Source organism: Lynx canadensis, chromosome C1, assembly GCF_007474595.2.
Source record: "Lynx canadensis isolate LIC74 chromosome C1, mLynCan4.pri.v2, whole genome shotgun sequence".
In the NCBI taxonomy this organism is placed as follows: domain Eukaryota; kingdom Metazoa; phylum Chordata; class Mammalia; order Carnivora; family Felidae; genus Lynx; species Lynx canadensis.
In genome coordinates this window covers 209,581,900-209,606,738 of record NC_044310.1, presented here as the reverse complement: position 1 = coordinate 209,606,738, position 24,839 = coordinate 209,581,900, and the positions used below count along the sequence as shown (strand labels likewise).

Below are 24,839 nucleotides of genomic sequence, written 5' to 3'. Positions count from 1 at the left end.
CGGAGGAGCAGACGTTAAAATGTATGTGCTGCCGGGGCGGCGGGGAGGGGGAGGCTGTTCTGATTGTCACTTAAATCGTGTTCATTATCCAGTTACCGTGTTCACTGCCCAGTTTTATGGCTGAGATGCTGTTTTTGCTGAATTATTATGGCACCGTTACCCTTGACTGTAAAATGACAGTCCTGGGAAAATTTACCACTAAATTCAAGTTAATGTATATGACACATTTTACCCCAGCAAAAAGAGATTGAACATTTCTGATAATTTAGCATATCCAGCGTAATGGTTTGTTTAATTACTATATTGCTTGGCTTAATTTCACAAATTTCCTCAGAATCCTAAACTCTACACATAAATAAAAATATAAACACCTGGAACCAAAAGCATTTAGCGACACAGTCTCCCACTCTCTCCTGCCTCATACCTATGCTCACTGTCCCTCACCCCTTCCTCCCTCACATCCACAGTCCTTTCTCCTGAAGCATGAAACTCACCAAAGATAAGCTTTAGAAAGGTATTTTAAGATGGCAGCTCATCTGGAAACAATCTGAATGTCTAACAGTTGGTAAGCAGCTCGTGCCACAACTGTGGGCAAGTAGATATTGAGCGTCTACTCTGCCAGGCTAAGATCAGTGCTGGATATGGGGATTTTTAGCAAGACCGACTTGATCCCCACTCTCATGGAGTCCCAGTGTGGTTGGGTAAGTTATGGTGCAGGCATTTAGCAAAACGACTCTATTGCCCAAAATACACTGGAAGACTTCATGATGTGCAGACATGCCTATGACATAATGTGGATCAGAAAGTACAGGTTACTAAAGTATAAGATCAATTAAAACAATACAACAGGGGCACCTGGGTGGCTCAGTCAAGCGTCCGACTTTGGCTCAAGTCATGATCTCACAGTTCGTGGGTTCCAGCCCCGCGTCGGGCTCTGTGCTGACAGTTCGGAGCCTGGAAACTGCTTCGAATTCTTTGTCTCCCTCTCTCTCTGCCCCTCCTGGACTCACACTCTGTGTCTTTCTCTCTCTCTCTGTCTCAAAAATAAATAAACATTGCAAGAGTAAGCATGGTTATATTTACCAAAACATGTTACTCCCTTGCTTATGTATTATTTTTGCATTCGTTTAATCATTTATGCACATAACATAAATGCTTCAGAGCAGCGGCTGTAACAACACCATCAAATATTAGGGTACATTAAAAAAAAATAAGCCTAGGTCCCTAACCTGGTTCTTCTGTAGTTTCCAGTTATAGGTAGGGATTGAATTATTGGCTTTATTATTTCATTTAAATTGGAAATAGTATTCTTCTTCCCCAAATCCCACTTAACAAAAACATTAATGGCTTAAAAATTATGTATTTGAGAATCTTTGTTCCACTCAGTGTAGTAAGTACTAAGCATTTTATGTGCATTGTCTGTTTAATAAAGTAATAATACTTTGAAGTAGACAGTGTTATAACTAACCCTCAGTTCACAGAGAAGGAAGGTGGATTCAGAGGAATCAAGGAAACAAAGGCTAGGTAGGACAGATTTTTAAGGAACTTGTCCAAAATGACAGTCAGTATGGGCCTAGTTTGCAAACACAGGTGACCAGCTCTATCATCTGGTCTTAACTATATCTAAGTGCAGAATGAATAGAAATATTCAGATAAGTAAAAAAAAAAACAATTATCTGCTAATTAAGGGTGAGAATTTTTGGTTGTATCATGGCAAACCCAGTTCAGGGGACATTTTATTCCCAAGAGAATAACATTTCTAATGACATAAATGACAACTTTTGGTTAACTATTCTATACAGAGAGCTTAAACATATCGAAAACGAATCAGAAATAACCTAAATCTAACTAGAGTAGGATGGCTTAATAAATGGTAGTATAGTCTTACGGTAGATTATTGTGTACACACTAAAAATCAGGTTTTTGAAGAATTTGTAGTATAATTGGAAAATGTGCAAAAAATATTATTATAAAAGAAAAATACAAAACTCTTTTAAAACTTGAAACTGTAACAAAATATAAAAATATAAACCATTGTGTGTATTTTAAATTATGTTTATATATTCTGTATAGCATTCTGATTGTCTTTTAAATTGTATTTAACACATCATTTGATCACATACATGTGTGTACATAGGTACATTATCCAAGGTATGTGTACAGATACAGACTCATAAGCACACACACGACAAAGAACTATACCAAAGTTTTCATAGAGATCTCTGATGATAGGATTATGAATCGCTTAAATTTTTAAATTTAATTTTTTTAATTTTAATTTTAATTTTAAGTTTTCTTTTTATTTTAAGTAGGCTCCATGCCTAGCATGGAGCCCAATGTAGGGCTTGAACTCACGAACCTGAGATCAAGACCTGGGCTGAGATCGAGAGTTGGACACTCAGTTGACTGAGCCCCCCCCAGGTGCCCCTAGTTTGTTTTTGTTTTTGTTTCTGTTTTTTAATTTTATTTCTAACGATCAGTATTATTACTGGTGAAAAACAATAAATACTTTAAGTTGCATGATGTATTTGCCATGATTTTTGTTTTAAACTCATGACACACAGGACTGTATGCATTAGATGACAATACATGGGTGAAATTCTTCTTTGTTTCAAATTATATTTCAAAATAAAGTTAATATGAAATTCCTATTATCTTCCTTTTTTTTTAAGGGTGAAGTTGGCCAGCAAGGTTCTCCTGGACCCACCTTATTGGTACAGCCACCTGATTCTTGTCTGTATAAAGGAGAAAAGGTAATTCCCAATCCATATGTTGCCTTGATAAAGTAGTCACAGCCAGCATTTTCTGAACATGTACCTGTGCCAACAAAGTGCTGAGTGCCTCCAGGAATCAGGGCATCAATCCCAGAGCAACCTTAGCAGATGAGTACTGTCATTAGCCCCATTGTACAGACTTGGAAAATGAGGCTTGGGAAAGTTACCCATGTTCTCAAGTTTATTCAATTGCTGCATCACAGACCTAGTGTGGGCTGCTAAATTGTGACATGTCCTCCAGAATATAGTGCCCCATTGATACTGTCTTTGGTATATGGGCCGAAGGGGCCACTGGAAGTCCAGTTGTCCTTGAGATGTTACATATGGGCTTGACGTTTTGATCATTGAGAAGGTAACAGGTATGTAGAAGTGGACACGTAATAGAAGTTTGGCAAACATCACTTCCCCTGTCAGCCTGCGATACTTACGGATGTTACACTCGCCACACGCAGATTCTGTTGTCAGTTTTCAATTACTGGGTTAACTTTCACTAACTTGCTCAAAATGAGCCACTCCTCTCAATGGCTCCACTCCCAGCTTGCACCTGCTGCTCTGGTTCCATGGTGGTCACGTCCCCTGTGCCCCACGACACGACACCTCTCACACAGAGCTGGTCTGAATAGTGTCGGGTTTAGGAACGCTCCTGGACCTTAATTGCTATTGAGCAACAGTTGAAGAATAATCCTTTATTTTGAAAGTTAGTAAAGTGATTGTTGAAAGGGGTAAGTTCTGAAAAAGATGGAATTCAGTATGTTAAATAGTACAAATAAACCAGATAAATATTCATTGTGATTTTTAGGGCATAAAAGGAATGCCTGGTGTAACTGGACCTCCAGGACCGCCAGGACCCAAGGTAATTTATTGGAATACCTTTTTTTTTATTTGTATGGTATGCTATATTCATGAAAAACAATGTTTTGCATGGATCTTTATCATTGCTTTAAATGCTAATGTATGTTAATAGAAGTTTTCACTATTTTATCATAATCCCGTGGGGCATCTATTCTAAAGTACTTGTTTCCTTTAAGCTGCCGGCAGTAATTTTTAAATCTCATTTTGTTTCTGAATGCCATGTTGCTGAGATATTGCTGCTCGAATGCCTCTGAATGTTGTCATCTCTTTAAGGGAAAACCTGGATTTGGGGCCAAAGGAGAGAAGGGTGTTCCTGGGTTCTCAGGACCACGGGTAAGTCTGGTTCATGCCATCCCTGCTGCCCCTAACGTCAGCGAGTTGGCTTTCTCTCTCCTATTTTTACAAAACTAGATCAGCATTTCTAAGAACTCAAAGTGGAGGTTTTCTCAAACAGGAACAATATATTTTGGGATACAAATGATGTAATAGCGACATGTTCAACAAAACGTCCCTTCTGTTGACATCATTTAGGTAAACCAGGCGGGCAGAAGGTAGAATTGGTGGGTAGGAACAGGATTGTGACATTTCCTGCGTGGTTCAGCAGCTTGGAATCGTTCATTTAAGCCTATTTGACAAAAGAGGGTACTGATCTATGGGCAGTAGCTACAAAAAACTACAGCATCAGGCCTCAAACATGCCACCAATGGGATGGATCATCACTGATAGAGTCACTATAGAGGCCAGACCCCCTATGGGCAGGGGCATTGAGTTTATCTGGCTCCAGATTCCGTAGTTAAGGGGCAACGTTGGCGTCCATGATAATTTTTATTGCTGATAATGCACAGAGTACCTATTAATCTCCAGACAAATTATATTGCAATGATTCCAAAAATATTTAGCCCAGTGCAATCATTAGACTAAGTGAGTGAAAACACAAGAACAACAACAACAAAAGTATGTTCTTAATTTAAAACACTGACAAGGACATGCATTTTTAAAGTAAACTAAAAAATCAGTTAAAATAGCTGATGTTATAAAGAAGCAGTCTGTTTTATACATATTTCCTTTTATTCAGCAGCCTTTAGAGCCAAGATTCAATATCCAGAAGGCAGTTTCCTAAGGTGAAAAATAATGCATTGAACTGGTTCAAGCACTTTGATTTAATTCTGCTTGTGTTGATTTTTGTGAATTTATTAGGGTGATCCTGGTTCCTATGGGTTGCCAGGCTTTCCAGGATTAAAGGTAAATAAATGTACACGATTATAAAGATGATAAGTATATTTTCATTCATAAGTACAATTCAGTGTCATTCAGAAGTCGTACTAGGGCATGCAAGTATGCACACAGTAACTGGAAAAGGAGACACGTTTATTTTATGAATTGCATGATCTAGCTGTAAGTGCAAAAAAACTAACACACAAAACTGTCTGAAGCAATCCAAAAATAGTGTTAAGACTTTGCACAGAATCTCAGTGAGCGTGTGTCGTTCAAATTAAACAAGAGTGAGACAGTTTGTCACCCAGTCACATTTTTTTTTAAAAAGGAATGTTTGTGTTTCATTGTAGGGGGAACCAGGACTGTTTGGAGATCCTGGATCATTTGGATTTCTTGGCCCAAAGGTAAAAAAATAAAAGGCTTATTTGAGTATAGCCTGATAAAATTCTATATCCCTTATGTTAACTAATTTATTTTTAAAAATATTTGAAAGAATCCTTGAGAAACAGAAGTTTGGAAAGCAACAGAGTTAATTTTGTACATATTATCTCGATGCGTGTTATGTTTATATTTTACATTTGAGAAATCAACCTTTTGAACGTGAATAATAATGAAAGTTTCAAAAATTCCATGGGGATCAGCTAGTATCCCAATTAAAATCAGAGGAAGTTGTGGAGAGCTCTCTGTGGGGCCACCTAAATAAGGCCACCTAAAATAAGGTGTAGATTCAGATTTTGTAGGTGAATAGACTATTTATACCAGACTGCCAAGTTCAACGTGAATGGTCATGGTATTTCTAAGAAACTTCCTGGTTTCAGAAGTATCTAGTTTATGGGCATGAAAAAACTTTTTGAGGTTTTTTTTTTTTCTTTTGTGAGAATTTTGCCAGGTGATCCTTTACTTCTGCTTGTAGGTGGAGGTCGGATGCTTTTGTTATTCCCAGATCTCTATGAACCATTCTTTTTTCTGGTCAGCCTAGAATCTTTATTTCTCAAACGAATGCACCCTTGGTCCTTCTAATATTTAATTACAGGCAACATGAGAAAAATATTAATATTTCTAAGAAAAGTGTCTGAATGAATGATTTCAGGGGGACCCTGGAGATCGCGGGTATCCAGGACCACCGGGTGTTTTGGTAACTCCATCTCTTCCGCTCAAAGGTTTGTGTCTAGCTTGGTTCCGCCATAAATTATTAGGAAATGGGATTTGGGTGGCCCTGACAGAAGAGTCTGGCCCAGTATTTGTGTATTTTTTCACGCTTGGCATGCTAAATGCATTGATTTTAGCAAGAATATGTAATTTACAAGTGCAGGTCGATAAGTGCATCTGGACCATCTCTGTTGGCATAAGACTCCAGATATTATTTTTTTTAGCATGTAAGCTGTATGCAGAGATTTTTGTTATGTCACCCTTCTAATTTTAATTGCTAAAAAATGTTTCCAAACCATCTAAGACCTACCAAGATGCTGCCTCCAAGAAAGTGACCCAAGTCAGTGTGAGAGACAGTGCCACTCAAGGTTCATGTGTCTGCAGAGAAGGGATAGAAGATTCTGCATTTTTTAAAAAGTTTATTTATTTATTTTGAGAGAGAGAGAGAGCTTGAGCACAAGCGCGAGTGGGGGAGGGGAAGAGAGAGATGGAGGGAGAGAATCCCAAGCAGGCTGACACGATCAGCATGGAGCCCAAAGCAGGGCTCAATCTCATGAATGGTGAGATCATGACCTGAACCAAAATCAAGAGTCGGATGCTCAACCGACTGAGCCCTTCAAGCGCCCCTTAAGATCCTGCATTTCTAACTGTGCCGAGAAACTGCAAGAACAATCTCTTAGTTGTACTCAACCAAGCCTCACAAGAAGTAATTGTGTGTGAATTTTAAGATGTATATATACGTTTATTACACTGACACGGGTTGTTGTTTTGGGCAGGCCCTCCAGGGGATCCGGGACGCCCTGGCCGCTATGGAGAAATGGGGTCTGTTGGACCGCCTGGTCCCCCTGGTCCCTCAGGACCACCAGGGGAAACCTGTGCAGGTAGAAATCCACTGGCCTTTCTGTGCCAGATTTCCTACATCTTCCTCCTCCCTGGAGGTTCTCAACTCTAGCTGATACTGATGTCAACTAGGAGCGTTTCAACTGGTGGCTGACCCCACCCAGATCAAGAATGTTGGGCATTCTGGAGCATGGACCTAGACATCTGCTGCTACCAAAGCGCCTCTTACTTCTATGTGTAGAGCACGGCTTAAGAACCACTGAACTCAAGCCAATTAATGGCTTACTTGGAAGAAATCCAGATCTCTCAGCTGTACCTTGGAAATACTGAGTCAGCATCTCGGGGGTGTGGTGAGGAATCTGTGGGTATAAGAGGCATCCCGCAAGTTGTCAGAGGCAGATAAGATTTGGAAACTGGTGCCAGGCTCAGAGTGTTTTTTCAGGTCTTTCCATCCTCTTGGAAAGGCTCTCCCTGTTGACATCTATTCGTGAAAATTGAGTTCCTCTTCGTGAAAGATGGAAACACAAATTATGAATTAAAAGATAAAACTGTGATTCAGCCTTCATTTAAAAAACAAAACCAAAACAACAGTCCTCACCTCCCCCCAAAATCAGTACCCCCTCCAAAACAAAACAAAAGAAAACAAAACCTTACAGCTCATGGTAATCAAGTTGCAGAAGTGCCTGGGAAAGAATCCTATTGATATAGGACTTTGAACTCCTTCAAGTGCTGTGCTGGTTAATATTCCCAAGTAAGATTAGGAATAGAAGAGTAGAGGAGATTTGCATTCTGGGAACTCAGGAGAACTCATTAAATGTGCGAGGAGAAAGTCTTGAATAGACGTAATTTTATCCAGTCTGTGTCTCTTGTTATATTTACTGAGGAGTGAAAAGTTTCCTGACATTCATCTGTTAACTACAAAGTTCTTTAATTTTCTATGAATCTAGCTTCCGCTTTGTAGGATCTGATAACTGACCACAAAGGTGGCAAAGTTTAGTTTATTTAATCTGTAGATACCGTAGCCTTGGCTTCATTGACCCAGGGCTATCTAAGTTGTGTAGACAGTACTCAGTTGGTCAGGAATCATTAGCCTCTGGTATTAGATTTCTTCTTTTGGGCATATTTATAATAAAATAGTGGCTCTAGCAGATTGAAATAAAAACCCAGTGGGAGTAAGCAACACATATCTCTAGCAGATTGAAAGCTGAATATAACAGAAAGCCTCTTAATTCCACAAGATTTTTTTTTTTTAAAGAATTAACCCAATGGCTTTCAAGTCTTGACTACAATCTATTATAAAAAATATATTTAGTATTACATTGCATTTGTATTACATTGCACACATATATGTATCCACATATACATATGATTGAAACACAAATTTCATAAAAGAATACCTTTTGGGGTACAATGTATTCTATTTTCTATGCCACTCTTTTGTTTTGAAAAAAAATTTTTAATGCTGGCCACAACTGAATTGATTTCATGGGTGCTCAAGGTGCTATATTCCATACACCGTAGCCCATTTTCCCTGTTGGAAAGTGGTCGAGCATTTTCCATAGACTGGGGCAAGACACCAGGTAGCATCCAGGTGCATCCAGTGACTGTGGAGGTTTGGAGACAAGTCTTAGGAATGACATGAAGACAAGGTGACAGCCAAGTCAACAGGAACACCTTTCATTTAAGTACACCAATATTCATAGCCTTTGCTATGCTTATTTTACAATCATCTAAAATATTTACCATGAGATAAGTAGGGTTTTGGAGTCAGATACCTGTGACTGAATCCCAGCCGTGCCACTCAGTGTAGTATGCTGAACTAGTTACGTGTTTACACTATGGACTAAAAACATTCCAGGTTCTACCACATACAAGTGGTGTGGTCTTAAGCATTTACGAAACCTCTCTGTGCCTCAGTTTTCTCCTCTTTAGAGTGCAGTTCTTGTTAGGGTTGAAGGAAGCAATATGTAAACAGTTCTTAGAATGCCGTTAGCCATGTTATTTATTATTGGTCTAAATTTCTGTGCCTCATCTATAAGGTACAAACTTTGCAAGATTGTTTCAAGAGTAAGGCTAATGTTTGAAAATATATGCAAAGCCCCAGCATATATGCACACTATAATGAATGCCATTAATTTAGTTAGCATGCTACTTACTGATTACTGACAGGGTTTCTGTTGTCTATTGCTGAATGAATTACCCAAAACCTAGTGGCTTAAAACAACAATCATCATATTACCCCTCGCTGTGGTTCAAGAATTCAGGAAGGGCTAAGCTGAGCAATTCTAGATTGGGATGTTCATCACCATTATGTGGCTGCAACGGACACATGAGGACTGGCTGGGCATCTCTGTCCTCTTTCTTTTGTTTAATCTCATGGCCTCTCTGTCTGGCTCTGTACTTATTTAGGCTTCTGTAGAGCATGGTGGCTTCAGAGCAGTGATATTGCTTCTATGGTGGCTCCATATCCCAAGCATTTCAGCTCACAAGGCAGAAGCTGAATCATCTTTAATGACGTAGCCATCGTCTTTGTACATGGCATCACTCCTGCTGTACTTTGTTAGTCCAAATAATCACAAAATCCCATCACATTCAAGGAGAGGGGAACAAGAGTGTGAGGGATGAGAGCTACCATGGCAGCCATATTTGGAAACTATAATCTTCCACAGAGAGATTCATGCTCAGAAAGAAGATGCTTCTCACAGGAAGGCTTCCTGCTGTCTTTAGCCAAAGCCCCCAGTAAGAGGGTCAGATGTCACAAGAAAGCAGGATTTAGCTTTTACTCACTTTGACCCCTGAACACACTGAACATTTCAACATTCATGGAGCGTGTGTAATTACGTGTGGCTGGAGAGAGAGAGATAGGGTTCTAATACAGCACCTCTATGCCTCTCCCCAACCTACCTTGCTATGAAAGGTATGGTATTCTATATCTTATGGAGATGATATGTGAGTCCATATTTTTATTTGCTACATGTGCTAATATGTTCATCCAGATTATTTTTAACCAAATTATCAAAGTGGAAAGATTGAAAAAATAATAATTTTAATTAAATAATATGTGTTTTTTCCTCCAATAACCCTAAATAATAGGGAAAAAGTAAGAAAATCCGATTCCTCAAAATTTCTACTTGTGGGCTTATTTCAAAGAAGGTGAGGTATTCTTATGGCTGGGAAATCAAGTTAGTTTTGAAATACATTTTTTTCCTTTAAAAATTTTTACAGTCTAAGGAAGAATGTACGGATTTTGATTTCTTCTTAAAAAAAAAGTTTGTTTACTCTGAGAGATACATGTGGTTTTCATTCTCAATTTCTCTTGGAGGCATGATGGGACCCCCTGGGCCAGGAGGGTTTCCTGGTCACCCGGGATTTCCAGGGGCAGCCGGTATCCCCGGGAGAGCTGATTCCACTCCAGGGAAACCAGGGAGCCCGGGACCACCTGGGTTGCCTGGAGCTCCAGGACTGCAGGGCCCTCCAGGATCAGATGGTAAAGTGCTCCTCATTCACGTTCACTGGCATTTATGTTGCATGTGGTATCTGCAGTGTCATTCAGAAAATGTGGCTTTCTGAATATTTTTTAACATTATCCATTATGTCATGAGCCAAGTTAGTATTATTAATAATACAAAAGAGTAGACTGATGTTGGAGATCACATCAGCTAAAGCATACGGTAGAGGATTTAAGTGTGAATGATAGAGTTTTGTAAATTACTACAATTTCTATTTTTTCAATGTCGTTTTAATTTTTATCAGAGTTATATAAATAGAGGTGGTGGAAGAGACAGTTCTATGAAGCCTGTTGTGAAGAATTGCCATCCTAGCCAACCCCTTCTTCTGTTCCTTCCTCCCCAGGGGCAATTATCTTCGCACAAGTCATGGGAATCTTTTTTTATTTGCCTTTCTAGTGCCCTTCAATGTGCTTGTATTACTATTTCTTTCTTTCTTTCTTTCTTTCTTTCTTTCTTTCTTTCTTTCTTTCTTTCTTTCTTTCTTTCTTTTTATTTTTTTGGGGAGATGAGGGGCAGAGAGAGAGGGAGACACAGAATCTGAATCAGGTTCCAGGCTTCCACCTATCAGTACAGAGCCCAAGGGCGGATCGTGACCTGAGCCATAGTGGAGGCTTAACTGGCTGAACCACCCAGGCACCACCTTGTATTGCAATTTCTTGATTCTTGACTTTGAGACTTATCTTTTCACTTCCTTCCATAGAGGATGAAATTAGCTCTTGTTCAGTCCCTCCCCACCGCACATATGCACATTTTCTACTCCCAAAGCCTATTCAACGTAGTTATTCTCTTAGTTTTGACTACATAAAAATATTCAGTATTTACACTGAATGGTTACATAAATGCTGTTCACCAGGTCTGCCATCCAATAATGTATGTTATTACTTTTCTAGTGTACCATTTTGTTAAGAGTAGTCTTGGTTTTTTGTGTGTGTTTGCTTGCTTTTCAATATGCCTACTGTGAATTTAACCTCAAACCATCTAGAATTGTATAAATTTCCATTCTAACTCATGAAATACTTTATCAGTATTATCTCTTTGAATAAATCTCTCCTGGAGCTTTTTAACCTGTTCAAATTAGGTCAGGTTGCAATTTTAAGCCATCTCAGACACTGTCTCGAAATCTTCCTTTACCAGGAATTCTTTTTCTCTTTGTCTCTGTCTCTTTATGTTTCCCTCTGTCTCTGTTTCTCCCTCTCTCTGGGTCCCCTTGTTACCTACAACTCACATATTTCTATCATACTTCTATCTCATATATCCATCATCATACGTCCTGAAAAAAGTATACTTTATCTGTCTGAAAATGCCTTTATTCTGCTGTGGAATTTGGTTGATAATTTGGCTGAATATAAAATTCTAGATTGGAAATACATTTTTCTAGGCATTGTCCATTGTTTTCTAGAGCTGAAGAAGTTCAATGACATTTAGATTTTTGATCCTTTGTTTGAAATCTGTTTTCTGCTCTGAAATCTTACAGAATTTTTCTTTTTTCTCCAATGACCTTCAATTTCACAACGACTTGCCTCTGTGTGGGCACATCTGTATTTATTCGTAGGCGCTCAGTGAGCAAGTTCTAGCCAACACAAATCCTCCATTTCTGGAAAAAATTTCAAGTGTTTCCCTGAAGATACTTTCTCCTCCATTTCCCCCGTTTTCTCCTTCTGAATTCTACATATGTGCCTATTAGTGAATCCACCATATATGTTTCTTTATTACTTTTCACCTTCTTATTTTTCTGTAACACTTTCTCGTAGACTTCCTCAACTCCACTTTACATCTCTGCTCCAGAATTTTTCAATTTCTACTTTCATAGTAGTTTTCTTTTCGTTTCTAAGGATTTTGTTGTTGCTATTGTTCTGTTTTAATGTTTTAAAAAAAAGTTTTCTAGGTTTATTTATTTTGAGAAAGAGACAGAGTGAGTAGGGGAGGGCAGAGAGAGAGGGAGACAGAATCCCAAGTAGGCTCCATGCTGTCAGCACAGAGCCTGGTGTGGGGCTCAAACTCATGAAGTCATGAGACCATGACCTGAGCAGAAGAAACCAAGAGCTGGATGCTCAACCAACGGAGCCACCCAGGAAGCCCCTCAATGTTTTCTTTTGTAGCAATCTATTCATGTTTTAGAGGTGAAATGCTTTCCTTCATCTACTTTTAAAATCATATACTTTATTTCAAAGTTTTCTTCTTGCTACGTTGTCTCTTTCCTCCAATTCTGAGGGGCCATAGTTGCTGCTGTAATTCTTGAGAAGGGGATCTTATGATTAAATTGTTTCTTTAACCAGTCCTCCTGTTTGGGGCACTGTCATTCTACTTCAAGGTACCAATTCCTGAACTTTGGGAGAGATTTCTCATGTAAATTGTGTTCTTTGTTCCCTTTCCCCACTGCCTGCTTAGAATTCAGCTTTTCAGGGTCTGCTAGGTTCTTTTACACTTTTTGCTTTGTTTCCTTACCTCCCCCCCCCCCTTTTTTTTGTCTTGTGAGCTTACACCTTTTTATAATATTATTTTACTGTTTGCTGTTTTACTGGGATTCAGGGAGAATAAAGAACTTATTGTTTATGTTTTATCTGTCACACTTAATCAAATATCTCTGAATTTTTGCTTTTATGAGCTTTCTTAATTTGTTAATTATTCATAATGGAAGGGGAAAAGGATGTTTGCTGCACAGTTATTTTTGTTTGTTGTTTATTTATTGTCTTTGTTTTTTTGTCCACCTTTCTCTACAACCCACTAAGTTGGGGTTGAGATTAGGATGGCTTTATCAATGGCTGTGGGAGCAGAAGCATGCCGTGACAATTGTATGGTCTATTTGTTTATATATTCTTATGTTAGAGAGAAAGAAATTTGGGAAAGGGATGGAAGAAAGTGGGCTTCAGGGGATGATAAGAGTGCAAGAGACACTTGCACTTGTTCTTTGGAAGACATTCACAAAAACTGAGTGCTTCTCTTATGCCCCATCCCCCTTTCCCACTGTAAAGTTATATATTGTAGTGTCGGGCACCCTGGACCACAAGGAATAAAAGGCAAAGCGGGTCCTCCAGGAAGAAGAGGCTCAAAAGGAGAAAAAGGCAAGTATGCAGCAAAGGTAGGATTTCCTGAAGACAATAGCTTATGGGGGGTGGGGGTTGGAGGCATTTATGAAGTGGGCAATGGAACATTTCACTTCGATGCGATACGCACCTTAGTTACCCCCTTGAGTGCCCCTTTTCATCACGTGCTTATGATGTGGTTAGAACTTAGGCAAAGTCAAGTCTTTGTATCTGAGAGTCTAAAGGAGACCCTTGCCTGCTGTGAAATTTGCCTCAGAGTGGTGACTTTTTTCATGAGGTGCTTTTTGTTCCTTGAAAGAAGCGGAGATGAGAAAGTACTGATCTTTTATTTCACTTTCTCTCTGTGGGTCCCTATTTCCCCGTGTCATCAAGTGTTTGTGTCTCAGTGTTTCTCCACTGTAAATTGTTTGGTGCCTTTTTGACCATCTGGAACAGGTGGGTATGAGAGCATAAACACAGCTGAGTTTGACCATCTGAAAGGCTTTTTTTTTTGACTAAAAGTCCTGATGATTAGAAAACGCATTGTAGTGAATTATCAGTTGTAATAGGCAATGCAGTCAGTAATCCTTTTTCACATATTATTTTGTTTCTTTATTTGTTTAGAGTTTATGCTCTAACCCACTTTTTTTTTGTTGTTTCTTCAGCAGGAACCAGATAAAAGACTTTCAAACTTTTAAAAATATGATTTCTTATTTTAAAGTTCCTTCAGTAAAATTGGGTATCAGTTTATCAGAATGAGTTTATTTAAAGACCCAAGATACCCCATTTGTCCAGAAATGATACACTTGCCCCACGTAGACCATGCCTAGGTACCCCTACACAGTGCCCCTCCCCTGCTACGTCACATGTTATCAGTTATGGGAGATAAGAACCATGTACGTCACACCCTTTTTGTTCTTATTTTCATTCTTGGTTTTGTTTAGTAAAGGCTTTTTGGGATTTTGTGCAGGAAATATGACAAAGCTGCCTTTTATCCTCTGTCTAGGAAACGCGGGGCTCTGTGCCTGTGAGCCTGGTCCCATGGGCCCACCAGGCCCTCCGGGACTTCCTGGGAGGCAGGGTAGTAAGGGAGACTTGGGGCTCCCTGGGTGGCTTGGAGAGAAAGGTCATCCAGGCCCTCCGGGTGCTGAAGGATCTCCAGGACCACCAGTGAGTAGCTCTTACCAATAACAATCTTTCTAGTTAAAAGAGACAGAGATAAAATTCAACTGTAGCTCTTTCTGACTTACAGTATGATATATATTTTATGTTTTGAACCTATACATATATTAATGACCAAAAAAAATCGTCTATGTTCATTCATTCATTCAACTAATATTTATTGAGCACCTACTATGTTCCATGTGTCATTCTAGGTGCTGGGGATGCAGTAGGGAGCAGAGCACAGTCTGTACCCTCCTGGGGACTCCTGGGGTTGGGAGGGACGCATGCTGGGTAGCAAATAGATGAGTACGTATGGCTGATGATGATAAAGGCCATCACCATCTAATGTAGCTTGAGGGGAAAAGCTGGAGGAAATGAAGACAAAGAAGTGGCTGGAGGTTATGTGGGGTTGTGGAGCACGGGGCTTGGTGGGTGCGTTGGGTTTGGGCTTTTATTCTGGATGACAGGGAACAGCCGGTGGAAAGTTTTAAGAAGAGACAGACATAATGCTCTATGGCTGACATTAGCTTCGAATGGCTCACTATGGTAGTTCTGGTAAGAACAGATAACGGGGGGCGAGGGAAGGAGGGAGATGGGCTGGAGGACTGCTGCATAGTCCTGGTGAAATATGATGGTAGACAAATTAGCGTGTTGGTGCTGGGTGTGACGAGAAATGATCAGATTCTCGATATGTTTTGAGGTCGGTGCTAATAGATTGGCTGTTGGGCTGGACATGGGATATTAGAAGGAGAAGAGTAAAGGATAAGACCCAAATGGGGAAGCCAATGTGAGGAGTAGGTGTGGAGTGGGGAAAGGAAGTATCATTGGGGCCATCTTAAATTTGAGGTGCCAATCAGACAAGCAGGTCGAGGTGTTGAAGGGTAGTGAGATGGTATTCAAGTAAGAGATTCCGATGCGAGGTCCAAGGTGGAGATACAGACATTGGCTTTGTCAGCGTTTATGTGATATTTCGTGCCACAGAGTAGATCTGTTTTGAAATGGTTCTCATCTGCTGACCATTACAAGTGACTCGAGTTGAGGCACAGCCTTTCAGCAACTTGACTCCTCAGAAGAAACTCACTGGCCCTAAGAGGCTGGACACAGCCTGCCTGTCCCCTCTTTATCAAAGAGCCTTAATCCTGGGGGGACCTGGAGCCTACCCATCAGCTTGAATGTCCTCTTTTCCATTTTCCCTGGGACATGCCATGACAATAAGGTTCCAGTCTGAGAGCCTTAAGTGAGGGTGACAATTAGGCCCTCTCTCAGTACCACCCTCAATACGCTTGCAAAACACTCACAAAGTCTGCTTGACAAGAAGCTAACTCCTTAATACGTGTATGTTGAATGAACACGGCCGTAGCTGTTAAGCACTTTGCATTTTATAGTCTGCTTTTTCCATTCGGCATTTGAGCACAGTCATTTTTTATAGTGGTACCTTCCTTAAGAAGATGATACTGGTTCTAAAATATTTTTATGGCTTTCTCTTGAGTTGCTTCTCAGGGCTAGCCTCTTTGAGTGTGAATTGCTAGTTTGCCCAGGGTTGTCCTGGCTGAGCTTTATGTCATTCGGCTGCTGTACGGCTTAGTCTTAGGACAGGTAATGTTTCGGATGTCTTTTTTTCTGTACATGATCCTGTCCGTATGACTTCTCTGCATTAAGTTCATCACAGTGTGGTTACAGCTGGGGACTAGATCCTTATACCACGAGGCACCGTGAAAGGAAAGTGTTTGGGGGAAAAGAATGGATACAAAGAGAGAGCACAGAGGAACCACAGACGATCACTGTGGATGCTCTCACTTTATCGGACATGTCCTCTCTCAGCAGCTGGTCCCTGGCCTCAGAAGCCACAGATTGGTAGGCAAATAGAAAACAGAAAAGTGCGTTTAGGTTCTTTACATTTTTTTTTTATGGTTAGAACAAAGCTTTGTATTTATTGCCATAGTCTGAGGTTGGGGGTCTCCTACCAAGACGCTGTCATGTTAAGCATGGGGACTGGGAGGCACGTGGATCCACTTTCAAATCCCAACTCTGACACTGGCAAGCTCTACGGTCTTCCTGAGCCTCAGTGCCTCATTTATAAAATGGACATAACAACGGGGTAAGAATTCAGTTCAGCAACATATTCTGAGGGCTGTAAGGGATACACCAGTGATCGAGCAGGGTCACTGCCCCTGATGAGTTGTAGAGCAAACCAAAGGTCATGGACTTGACATGGGCTAAATCTGACCTACTGGCTTGTTTGGTTTTGTCTTCATGGTGTTTTATTTTGTATTATTAATAAGATTTATGGCGGCCCTTGAGAAATTGGAAGTTCATTAACACAGGGTCAGTGCATTCCCACAGTTGCCAGGAGCTGAGAGGTGACCATGCATGTAGAAGGGCTGGGTGCTCCTGGCTCCGGGCTGTCCATCCATCTGCTTCCCTTGCTAGGCACGGCCCCTGTGGGCATCTGTGGCTCAAATCCCTGATCTAGACCATGTTTTAAACAACTATTACACGGCTGGCAGAGAGGAATTTGTTTTGTTGCTGTTGAGACTTTGTTGTTGTATTAACATATGTATTTAATGTCTCAGGTCTTGGAATAATGACAAGTAGCCTTGATCCCAAAGCTGCTGGGAACCTTTGCCCCAAGAATCTCTTGGATTCAACATTTGTTTCACTAAGAATCTAATTCTAAGTGCCATGAAGGCAAGACGGTCTGCTGTTAACTGTTGTGTCCTTGCTACTCTCAGTACTCCCTGGCCCTTTGTAGATTGTCACTGAATGTCTCTCTAGTGAAATCCAAAACCAGTGCTGGTTATCTATTTTTTTTTCTCTCACTAGCTCAAATAAGTCTGAGATCTGACTCTAGTGCTGAATATTCTATATCTGCGCAGCATTAGAGAAATTTATAGTACATTCTAAGTCTTCAATGGCTAACTAAGGAGCGGCTCAGACTCCCGGGACACCAAGGTCTCATTTATTAAGCATTCCACTGGCATTCTCCTTCTGGAGAGAAACTGGTTCGTGTGCTAAATGAATGGTTTTATGTGTTGATAGTTTATCCATCAGAAGGGCGTTTTCATTATCTGCCTCTTGGGCTGAACACTGTGTCTCATATACTTTGGACCTGTCATGTTGTCACTTATGACTTAGTCTATACAGGAAAAATAAGCATTTAAGCAACACTCAACCCATATTAGTACTTTGCGATTTCTAAAGTTCCTTTTCTGTCTATTCCAGCTCTTTCTACTGAGAAATTTGTTCCACCTGCCTTTTTGATGTCACATAGACATCGTTACCTAGGATGCTGTACTACAGTGACGCCCCTGGCGGGGATGGGGTGGGGGTAGTTGAGTGGGTGTGTGGAACTGTTTTTTTTCTACATCACATGGCTCCCAAGCATTTTTGCCATTTGGGTTTTTATGCCTGTTGCGTACGGTTTTGTCTTCCTCTTCATTCTTACTACTTAATGCTGCCATCATACTGATCTCCACTGTTACCTTCTTCTCCTCTTAGTAGTTAACTGCTTATAAAGTGCCAGTTAAGCAGGTTAAGTTTGCATGAACTTGTTAGATTGTATGAAAATAAGGCAAGGTGGCATCTGTGTGGGAAAAGTAAACGGTCTTCTCAGTCATTTTTACCTCCGTCTAAATTCTTATCTGTGTTTCTTGACTTTCAAGGTCACCTGATAAGTAACCTTAAGTTATGTATGGTGTTTCTGTAGCTGTATTTACTATGATGCTTGGCCACTCTAATATGCTGATGGTAGGTTTCCAGATTGTTGACATGGCTTAATATTCAGTAATATGTAACACTTATAAAACCATGACCCAAACAGTGAGTCTCAGAGCAATGTTGAGGTCAAAAGATGATGAGCCCATCAGTGAAAATCAGCTGTTTACTTGCTATATAGAGGAAATATATCAACTGTGTAACCGTGGTTCTTATTTCCCCTCCTCTTGCCCATCAGTTTCCCTCAATATCACAAGCTTATCCCTAAACCTCTGCCTTCGGCTTTAGTGGCAGCTCTTGTGGTTAACCTACCTTCTTCTTTACTCCTCATTCTATTAAAATGCTCAAGATAGTTAAAAAATTTGATTATAGGGGGCGCCTGGGTGGCTCAGTTGGTTAAGCTCAGGTCCAACTTCAGCTCAGGTCGTGATCTCGTGGTCCATGAGTTCAAGCCCCACGTCCGGGCTCTGTGCTGACTGCTCAGAGCCTGGAGCCTGTTTCGGATTCTGTGTCTCCCTCTCTCTCTGACCCTCCCCCATTCATGCTCTGTCTCTGTCTCAAAACTAAATAAACGTTAAAAAAATTAAAAAATTTGATTATAAATTTTTATGTTGAGATAAATTTTATGTTATGACTCAAAGAAGTTACACAATCACGCAGAGAGTTCCCATGGACCCTTCGCCCAGCATCCCCGATGATAGCATACATAACCATAGTACGTTGCCAAAACCAGGAAATTGATAATGATAGATGCTTCTGTTGAATCTGGTACAGACCTTATCCAGATTCCACAAGCTTCTAAATGCAGGTCAAGACCTTCAGTTTTGTAAGGTAGGACCCACCTTAGAAGGTAAGGAAGAGAGTGATACCAAGGGTACCACACCAGAATCTGGAATAGGTGATTTAGAAGGAAAGAAGAGAGAGATTAGATGTAGGTAAATAACTTTTGACCCATCATAATTAAACTGATTCATTCCTCTTATTTCTCACCAAGGGAAAACCCGGTGCTGCAGGACCACTTGGCAGTAAAGGAGAAAAGGGAGACATGGTTGTGTCAAGAGTGAAAGGTGAGTCTAGTCAATCACTTAGCTCCCTGCCATTTTTATGAATGATAGATGAACTTTCATCTTGTATTCATTTCCCTGTGACCACAGATCAATTCTATAACAAGACACAGGATTGTTCAGATTGCTTAAAAAAATATTCCTGGCCCGGGGCTCCTGGGTGGCTCAGTTGGTTGAGTGACTAACTCTTGATTTTGGCTCAGGTCACGATCCCAGGATCATGGGATCGAGCCTCGTGTCAGGCTCCGCACTGAGCGTGGAACCTGCTTAAGATTCTCTGTCTCTGTCTCCCGGTGCCCCTCTACCCCACTTGTGCACTCTCGTACTCTCTGTCTCTCTCTAAAATAAAAAATAATATTCCTTGACCTTCACAGAGCGGTAAGAATGTGGAACATCAAATCCTCTATCTCTGATTTGAAAATATAGATGCTCCTTTAGCCACCTATTTAAATCTTCATTACTGTGAACTTGGATTTGACACAAGACCTCCTTTGACCTGCCTACCAGTTTTTCAGTGCGTTATGGCATCCTGTGTTCATCAAGACTATTTTGGTCATGACAGAAACCCAGCTTGAAGTAGTTTTAGAAAACATTATTGACTCAGCCAAACAAAATTTGAAATGTTAGACGTAGTCTCCCAGGACAGCTGCGTCCAGGGCACTGCACCATCTGCCTTTCTCCCCGAGACTACCTTTCCCTGGGCTGTGTGGGTAGACTGCCCTTCCTAGCAGAAGCTCTAAGTTCTTACAAAAAGGAAGAGAGCTAGCTCTACCTTCTCAGCTCCAGTTTGAAAAACAAAACAATTCTGGAAAGATTGGCCTAGACTGGGGCAAGCGTGCAGCCACGGACTACTCCCCATTCACCACTGCTAGGGGATGGAGTACCATGTTGGGCACCACACACACAGCGGCCATGTGATTGGTGCCTCCTTACACAACCTCCTCGGCAGAGCGCTCCCCAAATAAGAGATCCCGTGGGTTTGGCAGTTGTCTTTCCTCCCTATGACTTTTGTGTGGTTGTCTTTATGTGGCTTTAGTCAATGGAGACACTCAGGGGAGTCTCTACCGGCCCACCTGGAGGCAAGGTCATTGCTTTTACCTTTTGTCCTGTGTTTCCTTCTACTTCACCCAGCTGCTGAGAAGGGCTTGAATATCTTTTGGCCTTTATTCCCAGGGCAGAAAGGAGAAAGGGGTCCTGATGGGCTCCCAGGATTTCCAGGACAACAGGGACAACATGGCCGGGATGGACTTCCTGGAGAAAGGGGGGATCCGGGACCCCCGGTATGTATAATTCTTCTTTGGCTGTAGAGTTTCATTTCCTTATATGGTCACAAAGCATCTGTTTTCCCCTTCTCAATTTAAAACTGTAATTCAGTAAAGTGTCATGTGCTGTGAATCAGAGTCACCTTCCATTGACTGCCAGAAAAAGATGACTGTTACAAAAGGTGTGGCATAGGTGCAGATGGTCTGAAATCCTGAGTGACAGTTGACTCACGGCATGACTTTCTGTCCCGTCTTTGGTCTTTGTATCATTATCATGGTGTTTATCTATTTCCGGGGCCCTTGTATCTAGCTACAAAGCCCCCAGTGGCTGCAGGCCTATTCAGTTAACTCTGTAGGGAGGAGCATAGAACACAGGTCCTGATGATGACCTTCAGTTCTGTCCCCAGGTGAAGAAGCACGTGAGGGGAAGTGACAAACAAGAGAGGGTGAACTGGTGCAAATCTGAACTGACATGTTAGTTGATGGAAAACCCCACCGACAAATGATATTTTTTGCATTTTTCAAACATGATTTGGGTGGAGACCATGTGGAGGTTACGGAGGTCGTAAGAAAAGACAATGAGACATGATCCTGGGCTTAGGAACTTAAAGTATCACGGGTACATGAGGCATGTTTGGATGCCTACATTATGTTTTATTCACATCATTAATTTTCTTTTTTTTTTTGAGTTTATTTATTCTGATAGAGGCAGAGACAGAGAGAGCTGGGGAGGGACAGAGAGAGAGGGGGGAGAGAAAGAGAATCCTAAGCAGGCTCCATGCTACCAGCTGCAGAGCCCGATGCAGGGCTCAATCCCACAAACCATGAGATCATGGGCCGAAGCCAAGAGTCAGACACTTAACTGATTGAGCCACCCAGGCGCCCCCACATCGTCAATTTTCCAAAGAGCAATCCGCTTTCACATTTTATCCTAGGAGATGGAGGCCGAGGGTGTGTTACTCAAGGTCACCTATCTGTCGAGTAGACTACACCGCAGGGAGAACCCCAGTCTGTCTTATGCCAAAGCATGTGCTGCTTTCACCAGCCTGTGCTGCCTGCCATCAACAGTGTCGTAATAGAGAAGGACTAACTTCTGATTTATAGGCGCTCCTTCAGACAGATGGTATGTGAGTAAGAGAAGCCTGGAAGTCAAACCAGGGTAGATGGTCAGAAGTCTCTCTCGTCTTTCGGCTGATACCAAGTATCATGATAATCATGAACGAAGTCTGCCTTAGATTTGGCAATCCCTGTTTTGTTTACTCTTCCGCTTCAGGAACTATCTAGAAGCCAACGTCACTGAGTGGCAATGGTCCTCGGGTTCCGATCTAATTGTGAAAAACCCAAACGTACCCTAGGTCGCATTAGGTGAGGGGTTTCTATAATGGTCTAGAGCGGTCCTCCTAGATTCGTTGAACCAATCCAGATTCACAAGACTGTCATCACCCACATGTGAGACCAGGCTACTCGGGAAGACAGAAGACACAGCCCTCAGCTTGCCAGCAGGGTAGCATCAGACGTGCGTCGCTCGTATGCAAGACCCCTGGTAGCTGTTCATTCGGCGGGAGAGAGTGAAACGAGATCCACACGCAGCACATGCGCCAGCAGCGTTGACTGAGAGCCTCCTGCCCCACAGGGACACGGCCTGTGGAGACCCCACAGGGAACCACCGCTCAAGGGAGCCCTGGCAAGGACTCTGCACAGGTCTTCATAGTTTTCCAGACCAGATGCAAGTTTTGCCGCCAGGGATTGACGTTACCATAAGCAATGTTGCCTTGTAATATATTTGACATCCAATTTTTAGGAAGTTTCCAGAGGAACAGAACTAGACGGTTAACCAAAGGTCAAATTCTTAAAGCAGGAGAAGGAAGTGTTGCTCAGCCCTCTCCTTGCAGGCGTGGAGGGTGATTGAGTTTATCCTGTGTCTTCTCATAAGAATGCAGGAAAACAGTTTCAAGGACCTAAGAATTTATTTATTCAGCTTGTAAGCCTTCTTTCTTACCTCCCTCAATTGACATATTTCTGTATTTCATTATATTTGGTATTAGAGAGTTGTTCTAACAAAAAATTTCTAAATTCTGTATTGAGTACATAACACAGCTTTCTGTATTTGAGGTGGACCCCCCAGCCATAGCATCTATATGTTTGTAAATTTTTATGTAAAGGATGAAGAAGAAACTAAGTTACTCATCTATTGGTGATTTAATAGTTTGCTATTGAGGAACTGTCTACTGGAAATATGAAGTTTTTCCATGTGCTTCTATAGACTATGGCAATGGCTGCTTTGGGTTTATGGACTTGCAAAGATTGGTAGTTGACTCACGACGCAAATGTTCCCAGGGGGATCATGAAGATGCAGCCCCAGGTGCAAAAGGGTCTCCTGGATCGCCGGGGCCCCCGGGCAGAACAGGACCTAAGGGACAACCAGGACTAGGATTTCCCGGGCCACCAGGAGAAAGAGGGCCACCAGGAGCTCCAGGCCGTCCCGGCGAGAGGGGCCTTGAGGGCTTGAAGGGTCAGAAAGGTAATTTTGAAGGTTTTGTGTTACAGAATGTCGGGGGGAAAATAGTAGAAGCTAAAGCGATCCCCTCTTTGGGGCCAAACTATTGTAGCAGAACCACTAAATAAAATTCCTTCAGGCTGCTGTTCAAACCTTGAATATTGCCAGACAAATAAAAGCATTACAGCACAATCAATATTTACAACAAATTCTTAAAATACTAAAATGTCTTTGTTGCATTATTTGTCTAGCATGCCAAAATTGTCTTCATCCATTTCTCAATCCCAACTTATGCAATCTGCATTAAATTTACATATATATTCAAAATATCTATTTGTTTATAGTCTTTTGAGACAATGCAGTGTATCTTAATAAAAAACACCAGTATTTCATTTAAAAAATACATCACTGTCCTTGAAAACCCATTTGTAGGCATTCTAGAAAGAAAAAAGGAAAGGATTTCAAATATATTTGACAGTTATTTGAATTTAAACAATAAAGTGACTTGCAGTATTATAGCTGAAAACTTTTCAAAAGGCTGGAGAAAGAATTTAGATTTTTTTCTTTTGCAATATGTGCATATACCTTGGATTACGTTATTAACTGCGAAGTTTTAGAATGAAATAATATCTTTGGTTCTTGCTTCAACAACATAGAAAGGCAATATTTTCGCCCTCAATAAGGTTTAAGATTATGGTTCTGGACCCATCAAAATATAACAGTATTTTTATTCATTTGGTACATTTTTGATTTGAGAGCATATGAAGTAATACATTATAATTATTTCTATGAGAAAAGAGAAATGTTCTATTTTAAAGGGGAAGGAAACTGAGAGGCACAAGCTTCGGAGTCTTACTGTCTTGACCATGAAAATGGCGGGTGACAACGATCACGTTGCGGAGTCATTAAAAAAATTCAAGAGACAATACATTTGAGGCCACTGACTCATGGTAGCCCCTCCCTGAATGGCAGCTGGTATTAATATCTCAGCGCCCCCGCCCCCCATCATCTACACACTCCCACAGCCAACCTGGGAGTCAGATCTTCTGAACTCAGTGTCAGATGTTGCTGTGATTTCCTGCTTTACCAAATCTTCTGATTCCATTGTATTGGATATCATTGAGCCTATAAATGCATTGTTTTCTTCTAGGCTAGTAAAACTGATACTTCTTGGAATTTTTCCTATTCCCCCTATGTTTATAGCTGTCTGACCGTTGAAGTTCAGATTTCAGGACCGAGCTTCTAGAAATTCAGAACAAAGGTAGTTTAAGTGATCTAACGATACTTGGGGTCCTCTTATCCCTTGGATGCCACATATACTACATGAAAAGAATATCTTGATTGAGTTGTCTTTGGGATTCATGTTACATGGGGCTATCAGTTGTGTGAATGCCACTTTTTTTTTTTTTCATTCCAGGCGATACAATTGCTTGTAACGTAACCTACCCTGGGAGGCCAGGGCCTCCGGGTTTTGATGGAGCTCCAGGTATGATCAATGAGAAGTTAACTGTTTTACACATACCACAGAGTAAAAGAACTAGTAAGACAGATGAACCAATAGTTCATCATCAGGCAACTAATGAGGATATTTCTAAAACTCTTACCGGGTTTTGAGGGACTATGGGAAGCCAGTATGAGTGGTAATTCCCTTGGGACTCTAGTCTACTGGTTTGGGCACCCTGTAGGTGGGTTTTTAATTTTTTTTAGATCTCTGTGTAACAAAATTTACCTTGATTTGATCACAAATCAGTAAAAATGTCTGCTCTTTGAGAATTT

General features: G+C 41.0%; 1 protein-coding gene across 1 annotated transcript in view; it reads left to right on the top strand.

Annotated features, from left to right (window-relative positions):
• Window positions 1-24,839, top strand: part of COL4A4 (collagen type IV alpha 4 chain) — a 95,952-nt gene that overhangs the window by 55,702 nt on the left and 15,411 nt on the right. Inside the window, exons 14-27 of the mRNA XM_032594123.1 lie at window positions 2,673-2,753; window positions 3,574-3,627; window positions 3,900-3,959; window positions 4,824-4,868; window positions 5,192-5,245; window positions 5,932-6,001; window positions 6,767-6,871; window positions 10,153-10,317; window positions 13,312-13,401; window positions 14,369-14,532; window positions 19,235-19,307; window positions 20,478-20,584; window positions 22,904-23,087; window positions 24,481-24,549. Of these exons, the coding sequence (XP_032450014.1) occupies window positions 2,673-2,753; window positions 3,574-3,627; window positions 3,900-3,959; window positions 4,824-4,868; window positions 5,192-5,245; window positions 5,932-6,001; window positions 6,767-6,871; window positions 10,153-10,317; window positions 13,312-13,401; window positions 14,369-14,532; window positions 19,235-19,307; window positions 20,478-20,584; window positions 22,904-23,087; window positions 24,481-24,549 (1,321 nt within the window). The remainder of the gene's footprint in view (window positions 1-2,672; window positions 2,754-3,573; window positions 3,628-3,899; window positions 3,960-4,823; window positions 4,869-5,191; window positions 5,246-5,931; window positions 6,002-6,766; window positions 6,872-10,152; window positions 10,318-13,311; window positions 13,402-14,368; window positions 14,533-19,234; window positions 19,308-20,477; window positions 20,585-22,903; window positions 23,088-24,480; window positions 24,550-24,839) is intronic.